Source organism: Microcaecilia unicolor, chromosome 13 (genome assembly GCF_901765095.1).
Source record: "Microcaecilia unicolor chromosome 13, aMicUni1.1, whole genome shotgun sequence".
In the NCBI taxonomy this organism is placed as follows: domain Eukaryota; kingdom Metazoa; phylum Chordata; class Amphibia; order Gymnophiona; family Siphonopidae; genus Microcaecilia; species Microcaecilia unicolor.
The window spans coordinates 68,154,218-68,167,069 of record NC_044043.1 but is presented as its reverse complement, the minus strand read 5'-3'; the positions used below and the strand labels follow the sequence as shown (position 1 = coordinate 68,167,069).

General features: G+C 43.4%; 1 protein-coding gene across 1 annotated transcript; it reads left to right on the top strand.

Moving 5' to 3' along the window:
• Nucleotides 1-2,531: 2,531 nt before the first annotated feature.
• Nucleotides 2,532-12,348, top strand: PERM1 (PPARGC1 and ESRR induced regulator, muscle 1). The gene is given in 5 exon segments (XM_030185836.1): nt 2,532-2,609; nt 6,189-6,509; nt 6,512-8,008; nt 8,683-8,799; nt 11,896-12,348. Coding segments are annotated over 4 exon segments (2,013 nt in total). The 5' UTR covers nt 2,532-2,609; nt 6,189-6,190; the 3' UTR covers nt 11,976-12,348.
• Nucleotides 12,349-12,852: the final 504 nt, after the last annotated feature.

Here is a 12,852-nt window from a genome sequence, read left to right as displayed (position 1 = left end):
ACAGCACAGCAGGAACCCAAGCAGCAGTCAGGCCAGTAGCACCAACGTCTTTGGAGACCGGAGGTATGGCGAAGGTGCCTACGCATTTTCCATACCCACACCATCTTGCTAGGGCAACACAAGGACCAGGTGGTGAACCTGTACTGGCTGAGCTCAGCAGTCATTATGGGGGCTCTATGAAGAACTCAGGGCCAATCTTGACCCCCTCATAGACAGGTCCCACGCTATACCTGGCCTCGTGAAACTGCTGAGTACATTACACTTTTTTGCCTCCGGCTCATTCCAACCATCTACGGCCACAGTGGATGGGATAGGGTTGTCTTCCGCCTCCAAGTGCTTCCACCAGGTACTGCGTGCCATGATGAGCCAGGTTAGGAATTACATCAGCTTCCCTAATGATAGGCAATAGTGGCAGTTGTGAAGGAACACTTCTATAACATCTATAGGCTACCACAAGTAATGGGTGCAATCGATTGCACCAGTGTGGTACTCATTCCACCCGGCAACAGAGCACACATCTATCGGAACCATAAGCACTTTCACACCCTGAACGTCCAGGTGGTCTGTGATGCCCACATGTGCATTATGAACGTGGTAGTGAGGTTCCCAGGGTCTGCCCGCGACTCCTACATCCTGCGTCACTGTCGCCTCTTCCAGTCCTGTGAGGAGGCCAGGTATGGCCACGGATGGCTGCTAGGTAAGTACTGTCTAGAACCAGGCATTTGTCTCACATGTACTCTGTGTTATGTACTTTTGATACTGGTCATGCAGGCTATTGCCTTGTTTAGAGGGGAGGGGTGAGGGGTGTCTTGTCACAATGTAAGTACAGAGCTGTTAAGTTCACCATCCCAGGAGGTGTATTTTGGTGCACGCTTCCACTTAGCTTCAGCATGTTGAGGCTGCATGTCCTCCTCCATGTGGGTCTGACTCTGCTGCATATCCTTCTCCTATGCTTAGAAAAGAAAACCAAATGTTAGATGCAAACGTTACACACAAAGGAAAGAAAGCAAAAAAACAAAAACTCAGCCACCTACCCTCTAAATATTTACTTACCAAAAATAATAGAAAAAAAGGATAACCTCCCCCCCCCCCCCAAAAAAAAAAAAAACTGCTCTGCAAACTGCAAGTTTGCACTGTCACAAAAGCTTACAGGGCAATTTTAAAATACCAGCTTTTAAAGCGGATTTGTGACACATTACTACACTTCAGCGCCTTATGACATAATTTTACAATACAAACCTATGACGCGCTCCATGGACACACGTCTATGATGTTATGATTCTGGTTTTTTTTCCTTGGGCATGTGCAGAACATCGACATTTACCACAACAAACACCATTCTGTGCATGTGCTAGGCGCTTTCTCTACCTAGCTGCACGTAGACTTTCCGCATATCATTTACATGGGATTTTGTGTGAGCATCGATCACTGTTTCATGCTCAGTAAGTTCAGCAGTGGCTATTTACATATACAGATACTGCAGATTTTGAACATCCCTTCTTGGTCCACTCCCAGTCCTCAAGGGTCACCATAGCTCAGGTCTTCAGGATCTCTCCAATAAATATGCATTAACTAATAATTACGAGTATCCCTGATTTCAATCGTCACTGTTTATTAATATATTATTAATGCAACTGCCATAGACTTTAAAACATTTATTTTCTTTAATCAATGTTCACATATAATATATTGCTTTTCACAAATTTCTTGTATCTACATTCTCACACTCTCATATCACATTCATACCTTTAACCCAAAATTCCAAAGTCGGTTGCTTGACACAGGAATATTACACACCTCTTGAATATATCAACAATTACATCATAATGCTTAATCGTTTAAATGTAACTCTACAAATCTTGTGAGCCCATTCCAAAATGTTCATGTCAGTCCATAATGGTGATAAACATTCAGCACTGATGAGGTAAAAAATTCCGCTCCTCTAGTTTACAAGACCGGGGCTGTAGATGTAACAGCTCTCATAGACCCTGGCCAGCTTCCTAAAGGAAAAGTCCATAGACCATTATTAAATTGACTTAGGGAAAATCCACTGCCATTTCTGGGATAAGCGGCATAAAATGTATTGAACTTTTTCGGGATCTTGCTAGGTATTTATGACCTGGATTGGCCACTGTTGGAAAGAGGATGCTGGGCTTGATGGACCTTTGGTCTGTCCCAGTGTGGCAATACTTAGGTACTTATGTCCCTTTTATAGCAAAGAGGGGTCTGGCCATAAGGAGATGTGATTTATTTGGTGGTTGGGGGGGGGGGAGGGGATGCTCTTCACCTGGATGTACTCTGAAAGTTCATGGCCAGACAGGTGTGTGAACATCTTGAAAGTGCCGGGCTACTGTAGGTCCTGCACTGAATGTTCCCATGAGTCCTTCATTCTCATCCTCCTCCATATTTTCTATTTTTGGGTCTGCTGCCTAGGGTAACTTGACATTCTCACTAGCCTGGCTCTATTTTTAGCACCCGGATGGTGCTCTGATTAAGCTGAACGGTGATGACTGCAGAGGGTAAACACAGTATTTTAGGATCACTCCATTGCAGCTATGTGGGGCTCCAGAATCACTTGGCGGTAGGTCGGAGGTGCTAAAGATACCCAGGTATTGATCCAGGTGTTTATTGATGTTTTTCTAGATATTTCTAAGCTTTATTTACTTGTAGGAAACAATGGACTTTTACACCTGCTGCAGGCTGCATCTCAGCAGTCAAAATCTAGATAATGCCTGGCAGCAACTAAGAGTAATGGAATTGGGAAGGGCTAGTGTTACAGCTGGGAAGAAAACAGCTCCTCAGCTAGCAAAAGAAGATCCCAACACCAGCCCCGCAGTTCCAGGGCCACGCTGCTGTCAGAAAGAAACTCAGCCATCTCCTGTATGTTCCTCCAAATCATCCTGCATGAAAACAAATCACTTAGTGGTTTGCCCTTGTGTGACCTCTGCACGACTCTCGCCTTGTACCTGTTTGATTTAATGGTTAGAAATCATTTCTGTGCCCTCTCAGTTATGACTAATTTGATGGGCAATCCAATGTGGTGTGGCTGTAATTTGGGTTACATGGGTTCAGTGATAATAGGAGCTAAACTCGAGATAACCCGAACTGCTTCGCACAGTCTAAACCAAATCAAATGCCTCTTCCCAACCCCACCTTTTTTTTCTCCTAACCCAGGGGCCAGTGCAAAAGCTCTGCGCTAAAGCTCAGTGCACAGTTTCTCAGCACATACATCAAAAACAATTTTGCACTCGGAGCAGTAACTAAATAGTATGGAAATAAGTTACACAGTCCAAAGTAACTGTTTGGCATGTTGCAAGTTGGCCAAGGTGTGGTTATTTCCACTGGAGAAAAATAGTCTGAAGACTGTGTTTATTTATCAGGAAGTAATTGATGGGAAGGATTAGTGATTCACCCCCCACAGTCTATAACTTGGCACCTACTATTAGGCCAGGGGTTCTCAACCCAGCTCTCGGAACACACCTAGCCAGTCAGGTTTTCAGGGTACCCACAATGAATTTGCATGAGATAGATCTGCAAAGAATGGAGGTAGTGCATGCAAATGTATCTCATGCATATTCATTATGGATATCCTAAAAACCTGACTGGCTAGGTGTGTCCTCAGGACTGAGTTGAGAACAGATTCTGTATAGGTCACCCACATGTGGGTGTAAACTAATTAGTCAATTAGGAGCTAACAATCAATTATTACTGCCCTACGCCCTATTCTATAAAATATGTGCCTAAATTTCATAGTGTGCAACTCAAAATGAGGTGTGGCCATGGGAGGGGCATGGACGGATCAGGGGCATTTCCAGAAGTTAGGCGCGATCTTATAAAATACTTGGATTTGCACGTCCAACTGCCCTCAGTTGAGTGCATCCTCGTTACTTGGCCAAATGAATTTATGTAGCAGGGGTAAAATATCAAATCAACCTTTGAGTACCCAGTGCTAAATATATTTATACAAACTCAATAATACAACAGGCACAATCACATTGCTTTGCTTGTAAGACCTCAGCAAGTACATACAGTAAGTACATAAGTAATGCCATACTGGGAAAAGACCAAGGGTCCATCGAGCCCAGCATCTTGTCCACGACAGCGGTCAATCCAGGCCAAAGGGATCACCCTTCACTGAATACTTTCTTAGCATGGATTATAATGATGCCTAGCTTTGGGCACCATTTATTGAATTTGGCCCATACTGCATGCATAGGGCCATGCTTGCACTCAACCGATAAGATGATCTTGATTCGCCTGCCTCTTCATCAGTCAGCAAATTCTTTAATGTGCACAACTTTTTGAGATACTTTATAGAAAGCTTAAATATAGACTCATTGTACTGAAGTGTACTTAGCTTCATAATTGCAGATCACTCATGGGACCGCTTCCCCCCTCCCTGGCCAACCCCTTCGTTGTTCTGCCATAGCTCCGCCCCCAACGTCATGACGTTTGACGCGAGGGCCGGGCCCGGAGCGATTTCCCACCACCCCCCCTGCCTCCCTCCCTGCCAACTCCTTCGTTGTTCTGCCATTGCTCCACCCTCGAGGGCGGGCCCCGGAGCGATTTTGGTGGCTTCACCACCAGGAACCTTCGAACCTTTTTGAAGGAAGTCAGGGCTTGGCTTCACTGACGTCAGTGTCCTCAGAACGTTGAGGGTGAGTTTTATTATAGTAGATATGTATTTTTTTAAATATGTCTACAGTCAAATTTTGTAAACAGTTATATTATTTGATTTTTTATGTATAAATGTACATTTTTATATAATTGGTTTACTTTTATTGTACACATTTTTAGTTACTTATACATATGCATATGTTTTGTTTTCTAATTTCTTTTTCTATGTATATACATTTTTCATAGTACATTTTTTATTGTTCATTTGCTATTGTTCATTGTTGTTAATATTAGACTCCTGAAGCAGGTTAATAGCTGAAACACAGTGCTGTGTTGAGTCTTCACCAGTAAACATTCTATCGTTTGAGTCTGGTCATTTTCCCATTCCTTTTCAGGGCGTGCCTGTTTTCCGTGGGATCTCAGTGTTCCTCTGCCCAGGCAGAATTACACTAATCTGTGTTTGTTCTTCATATTTACAACTTGCTCAGCAGTTGACAGTGATAATTTGCAACTTGAAAATCTATCTGCTTTTTATTTAAAGACACCTGGTTTACTATGGTTTCTATTGCAACATTGCTAGCGGGATGCCCTTTCTTCCCTGTTATGGTGATATCTTTGAAAGATACCTTGTTCCAAACCATGCGCTTCTGAGCAACTGAAAGCCTTCCCCCAGTTTCTAGTTTAAAAGCTGCGCTATCTCCTTTTTAAATATTGATGCCTGCTGCTTGGTTACACACTGGTTAAGATGAAGCCCAACTTTCCGGAATAGGCTCCCCCTTCCCCAGAATGTTGCACAGTTCCTAACAAATCTAAAACCCTCCTCCCTGCACCATTGCCTCATCCACCTATTGAGACTCCAGAGCTCTGCCTGTCTCTTGGGTCCTGCGCTTGGAACGGGGAGCACTTCTGAAAATGCTACTCTGAAAGTTCTGGATTTGAGCTTTCTACCTAAGAGCCTAAGGGCCCTGTTTACTAAAATGCGTTAATATTTTTAGTGTGCATACACTTAGCGCGCGTGCTAACCATGTAGGCGCCTACAGGGATATTGTAGGCGCGTACATGGTTAATGCGTGTTAAAAATATTAACGCGCCTATAACGCTGCTTAGTAAACAGGGCCCTAAATTTGATTGAAACACTGTTCATTAATATTCAGAATTATTCATGGCATGACTTCCCTTATCATTGTTAGTGCTTTCCCTATTGTCTTCAAGGGTTTATCCCACTGAAAATCAACTGGTTGTTCATTTTCCTTCTGCAGTGAATTCTTTGCTTTCTTATCAAGCACCTAAGATCTAGAATTCTCTACCAAGTATTATTAATTTGGACACAAAGTACGTGAGTTTCAGAAGGAAGATGAAAACCTACCTATTAAAGCAATTCACTGATGACTAACTTCTACGTCAAACATTTGTTAACAATTTTTTTGGGGGGGGAAACTAACTTTTGTTTTGACCTAATTTACCATAAATATGTTTCTTCCCAGTATCTACCTCGTTAAATCTTTTTTGTAACCCACTTTGAATTACTTGGATGGTAATTGTGATATGTAAGCTATTGTATTGTATTGCAGGTATGGATAATTTTGAGTACAGCGTTGAACGGAATGATCGGGACTGGGCAGAGTTTCACTCAGTGACTGAGGAATGTAACTTGCTGCAGGCTTCCCTGGCCACTTTAGATGAGCAAAACTTGAGTGACACAGAGCAAACCGAGAACCCACTGTGCCAGCAGTCTCAGTGGAGAACCAGGAGGGTCAAAGTCAGCCTGAGCTCTGGAGTGGACACACAGCTTACACGCCCAGGCCCAGATTGTCCAGCATCCTGTCCCATAGAACCGACTGTCCTGTCAGACAGTGAGGAGGAGATGGATCTGGGGTCAGTCAGCAGGTTTTATGTGATAGAGCCACACCCTTGCTCTTCCAGCACTCAGTGCCTAGCTCCTCAGCTTCTGAGTCTTCCCACAGGGACCTTTGTTTGGTTTTACAGCAAGCCAGAGCAGGAAGCAACCTAAATATGCTTTCAGAGGAGAAGTCCATTATTCATGGAGCTCTGACAGCTGACAGGCTGTATGTTGAAGAAAGATATCTTCCTAATTCACTCTCCTTCATGCAGCTTGGACCAAACAGAGCACAGAGACAGGGACAAACCCTGGATAATGGCTTATCAGGAACCATGGATCAACCAAAACAAGCAGGCCACTCTTCTTCCAGCTTTTTGATACAAGGTGCAGAAAACATAATGCTTCTACATCCTACTGAGACTTTAGACCCAAACAATGCCACATACTTGCTGAAGAAATTAGTGACAGAAAGTGCTGAGCTCCCAGAAGTCACTTATTCATGGGAACATTCAAGCCATTTAAGGGAATCAGACCCCAACTTCCAATTGCAGTCAGCAAGAGCAGAAGCTTCATGGCTGGGATCCAACACAGAGCAAGATAGAAGGCCAAGTTCTGTGACAGAGAGTAAGGAGAGCATCCATGGAACAAAGGTGTGCTTAATTTCAACAGCAGCACTGTCAAAGACTAAACAGAAGAAGGGTAGTAGTGATAAAGCAGCTCTTCAGAGGCAGGAACATGAGCCAGAGGCAAACCAACATCCTACTAGCTCAGTCAGAAAACTTGCTCCTTACCTGGAGGAAGAGAAACCCAGCCCTGTGCATGTCACTACACAGAGCCTGAGAGTGAAGGATGACCCTATGGGGCTGATGTTCTTGGGAGCATTATGGGATGCACCACATACCAATGCTGTGCAACCGAGGAGCTTCCCACCCCAAGACTGCTCACCACTCAAGGGAGTATGCGTGAGTAACAGGAGTCCATTCTCAGCGACTGATAGAGTTAGCCAGGCAGCTGGTATATCCAAGGCTGAGGGTATCTTCACAGCCCAGGAAGTAGCTGGTGAGAATGTTGAGCATGCACATCAAGAAAGTTATGAATCAAGGGATGGTCAGTGGATACCTGGCCCCTATGGTTCTGCCCAGACAGGCAATCATGCAGTGACTATGCCAGAAATGTGCCCAGTTATACTCTGTGAGAATCAGCAAAAAGCAGTACAAGAGGGTAACTCTGGATGCAAGAGTGGGAGATCTCCTGGGACATATGCAGGAGGGATGTCCTCTGTGCCAGAAACATATGAATATTTTTTCTCTGAAGAAGATGACAGTGAGGCTAATGAGACAGCGCTGATATTGAGTCTGCCAGTTTTAGCCTTTAAAAGACTTACGGCTAATTTAAAGTCCCTAATGTCGTGCCAAGTGCATCTACTGAGGTCAAGACTCCAGGGTGGTACAAACCAGTCAGAGGAGCAGAAACCACCCCTGTTCCAGCTGAACCCATGTACCAGTGGAAAGCAGCTTGAAACAAAGTGCAAAGATCTACAGGCAGCAACAGGTAATTCATGAGAGTGGACACTGCCAGGCAGGAGGGGCACAGGTGCACACTGCCAAGGGTAAGAGATGTGTATTGCCCAAAATGAGAGTGCACATTGCCAGAGACAAGGGGCACAGCTGCAGACTGACAAGGGGAGGTGGTTGCCCACTGCTAATGGGAGGGGTCCATACTGCCAGACATGGAGTGCACACTGAGGGGTATGGGCACATACTGTAACTTATAGAACAGAGCTGAGTGCTCACCTAGACAGTGCACAGTCTCTAGGTATGCACTTAGCATTCTATACATTTAAGCACACAGATAGGACTTAAATTTGCATGCCAAATTATAAAATGAGGGGGACATTACTGGGGTGAAAATAATACCCTACCAGAAATGTGGGTGCATGTTGCCAGGGGTTAGAGGTGTCTGTGCATATAATTAGGGGTGAGAGATGTGCAGTTCCTGGAGTGAGGGGTGCACGCTGATGCACCATCTTTCAGTATGTGGATAATTTCTGGACTCCTTTGAAAGCATTAGTTTATCTGTAATCTGTAGCTCCCAGCGGAGCTGCAAAGGGAGTCTTACTTGATTGACAGGCTCTGATTTTGTTGTCCACCAAAAATAAGAGAAACCTGAATAATGGCACTTAGCACAATGACCCACAATATCTCAGAAGGGCTTTCTTTTCTCAGGAAAAGGTCCTAGGCTGCTTTCCTCGGGCCACGGTGATATGTGCCTAGTGTTTCTTGCCTTTGCCACCTGGGCATCAAACTCTTCTGCCATGCAGTCTCCAGCTTCCTGGAAGACAGGTAAGCCTATAGCATTCACTTTGTCTCTTCTGTACCACAGTTCTAGGTGAATCTTAGCTCCAGCTAGGGGAAAGCCAGTTTATCCCTCAGTGTAAGATGCAAAGAATCTATCTGGGATCCTGCCAGGTACTTGCCATCTGGATTGGACACTGTTAGAAGCAGAATATTGGGTTTGGTCTGACCCAGTGTGACAGTTCTTATCAGGGCTGACTTTAGAGGGTGCAAACAGGCCCTTTCCAAAGAGGGCCCCAGACCTACCCAAAGTAGTACAGCTTACCAATGAGGCTAACTAACCCTGGTTCGTATGATAACAATACTTGGGTGATTGTAGTAAGTTCATATAGTTCTCTGGATGTCTTGAAATTTATCTTAGAGAAAACAGTTTGCCATCACAAGCATTTGTGTTTCTCCTGTGAAAAAGTTTTTTTTGACAGTGGGGGAATGTTGGTGCGTAATAAAACTCCACAGTGAGGACAAATGTGGAACACAGCTACCTTTTGCTGCCTTCTTAAGATGCCTCCCTCCAAGATGGGATGGTAATATCACCAGTGATAACATGTCATGGCACCGCACCAGCTTTTGCAATTAGGTTTCTATCTGCAAGGGATGGATGGATGGATCATAGAACTGCTCCAAGGCAGACCATCCATTACAACTGTCCTCCCAACAGTAGTATCAAGTCTCTGAAAGAAAAAACGCTGGCACTGTAACAAATACATAAATAAAAGAGACAAAGGAAGGAAGAAAACAGAAATCCATAATCAAATAAAATGAGTGGTTTGCTGCCCCATGTGAGACAGCAGCTGCCTGAAGGAAAAGCTATCTTCCCTTCATGAACTTACTTTTCAACACATTTTGAATGTCTTGTTACCAGAGTAACAGCCATAGGAAAAGAGAAGTTCAAACAGTTCTTCATTTGAGAAATGGTCTCATTAAACATCATTTCTGGCCAATTTTTCTCTTTCTTCTTCTTCATAACTGGAGGGGCATCTCAATGGAGCCCACTGGTTCAGCGTGGAGTCTCTGGGGGTGGGGGAGGGGCACTGACTGTCCAATTTTATTATTTTTAAAAATAATGGGAAAGTTTTTAATGTCACAATCTTTTTTTTATCATAACTCCAAATGTAAAATAGTATACTAAGCCTACCATACATTTTGGGTGGCTTTAAAGTGCCTTTTTTCTTAGTGTGGATTTTTTTTAATGCCCATTGTATTAGCATATAATTATCTTACTGCAATGGGCATTAACCAGGTCTTTGTTTGTGCCAGTACACTCCGGTATGGCGTACTGGTACCTTTTTTTCTTTGCCCACTCATCCCTCTCCCTCCCATCTTCTGCCTCTCTCCCATGGCTGCCTGCTGCTTCTGATGAGCAGTAGTGGCAGACAAAGTAAGGAGTAGCAGGCACCGGGTGGCAGTACCTGGGCGCATGCTGTCTGTTCTGCCAGTCCCCCACCCCAGAACAGGAAGTTGACATCACAGGGGCAGGAGATTGACAGAGCCAACAGCACACACCTGAGCACTGCGGCCCCAGCCTGCTTCTCCTTGCTTTGCCCCTCTGCTGCTCATCGGGAGAAACAGCAGTGGATGCAGGAGAGAATGGAAGAGGGAGAAATGATGGACAGAAGAGAGGGTAGAAGGATGTTGGATAGAAGATGGGGAGAGAGAGGGGAGACATTGGATGGAAGGGGGAGAGAAAGAGGGGAGATGCTGGATGGAAAGATGGGAAGAGAGAGGGGGGAGGTACTGGAAGGATGGGGACAGAAAGAGGGGAGATGCTGCATGGAAGTTTGGAGGAGAGGGGGCAAATGCTGGCTGGAAGTGGGGAGGAGAGGGGGCAGAAGATGGAAGTGGGGAAGAGAGAGAGGGGAAGTGCTGGATGAAAGTGGGGAGGAGAGAGAAGGGAAATGCTGGATAGAAGTTGGGAGGGGAGAAGGGCAAGCTGTAGGTAGACACAGTCACAAGAGGGAAATTGAAGATTAAATAGTAAGAAAGAATTACATGTGGACAGAGGCAGAAAATAAATTGAAGAAAGCTGAAAGGAAAAGGAGGAGATTAAAATGACAAACGAACAGGAAATCCTGGCAATAGAATTAAGTGAAGATGAAGAAAGTAGAAACCAAAGACTGGGACCACCACAACTGAAAAAAATATGTGGCCAGACAACAAAGACAGAAAAAAAAAAATTATTTTTAGTTTAAGATAAAGTAGTGTGGTAGCTGTGTTAATTTTTTGTTTCATTTGTAGTTGATAATTTGTAATGTAGTGAATAGAATATGTCAGTTTTTGAAATGTATGCCTGCTATCTTTATAGTAGTACAAGGGGAAAATATTTTTATTATTCTGGTGTTGTCCTGCATGCCAGAGTCCTGTTTTGGGGTGTTTCAGCTGAATTTTGTCTACATATTTTATTACTTTATGGTCACTTTTAGGGATTCTTTTGTTGGGCCTAGGGACTGGTGTACTATTTTCAATGATGCCTTTTTATATGCTTTATGGTTGGTAAAATGGGTGTGGCTACTGTGGGGGTGCGACTACTATGGGGGCGGAGCCATAGATAGTGACCCCACCCTTAAGGTTCGCCCTGTATGAGTACTGGTACCTTTTTTCCTACAAAAAAAAGCACTGGCAATAACACACACATTAAAAATGCATTAATGGAAGATTTTAATTCACACTTTAGTACATCAGCCTTAAGGTATACCTGCTCTCAGTTCACATAGAATATAAGCCTAGTTAAGGAGTTTTTATTGTAAAATATGGATCTGATTTGAGGAAGCTAATTTTATAATGTTTAAAGGATACTGTGTATATCCCCGTTATGATCCAATAATTTTCAAACTAAAAAAATGAAAATGGGGGGAAATGAGCTTTATAAATAAACAGACTGGTAGAAGGTAGAGCTTCATACTGAACCTCAGTTCCTCTAAACACAACAGGGTCAGTCTCCTTTCAGATGTCCTCCCCTGCTGCTCCAAAATGTTATACTGTCAGTTCTCAGTCTCCAAGCTGTCATTAAATATCTTATTGGAATTATAGAAAAAAATCCTTTCAATTGTACAATTTAAACACAGGATATATTTTATTTTTTTTCAGTGTTAATTACCAACATAGGGGCAATCTCTGCCATCTGCTATTTTCGAAGGCACGTGGGAGGGCAGAGGTGGCACAGCTGAAGACTGCGTGGAAAACACTTCAGTCTCCAGGGCAGTGCAGACTGAAGGCAGACAGAAATGCAACAGTTTTGTGAGAGGCTGGAAAGAAAGCTTTGCTTAGTGCCCCTCAAACCGTCCCAGTGAGCACTATATCCAATCTGAAAAAACTTTCAGGATATATTCAAGGAATACACAGGAGATCATTTTCTATACATCAAAGACCAAACATATGCAAATTTTTCATAAATATTGTGGATATCTTATAAAACCAACTGGCCATTGGGGTCGATCCTGGTTAATGTGTTTCCAGTTCTGACCCATCCCACTTTTACCGTGTTTTTTCTCTGGTTTCAGCAATCCATTGGAAGAAATGTTGGCCAATATTACAAACGACGACTACACCTACTACTACTTATTTCTATAGTGCTACTAGATGTACCATTTAGAATAAATTATGCATAGATTTGCAATTCTTATACAAGAGAAATAGATGTCCTTGTATTGGACACATACTAACCATCACAAAAAAAAAAGGACTTGAATAAGTAAGGTTTGGCACAAATGCCCCCAAGTGTCAGTTATCAAGGCTTTTAACTCTGGCTACTGTCCATTCATGCATTTTTCATACACAGTCATAGTTATAGATTTAAAAAGAAACTTCCAAAATAATCAAAATGAAAGTACTTTTTACAGTTACCACTAATCAATAAGGTTACAGATAATCAGCCAAAATAAAATTACACGGGAGCTCTGGAACGAGGGGGCATAGGATGAAGGTGAAAGGGGATAGACTCGGAAGTAACCTGAGGAAATACTTTCACGGAAAGGGTGGTGAATTCATGGAACTCTCTTATAGTGGAGGTGGTAGAGATGAATACAGTATCTGAATTCAAGAAAG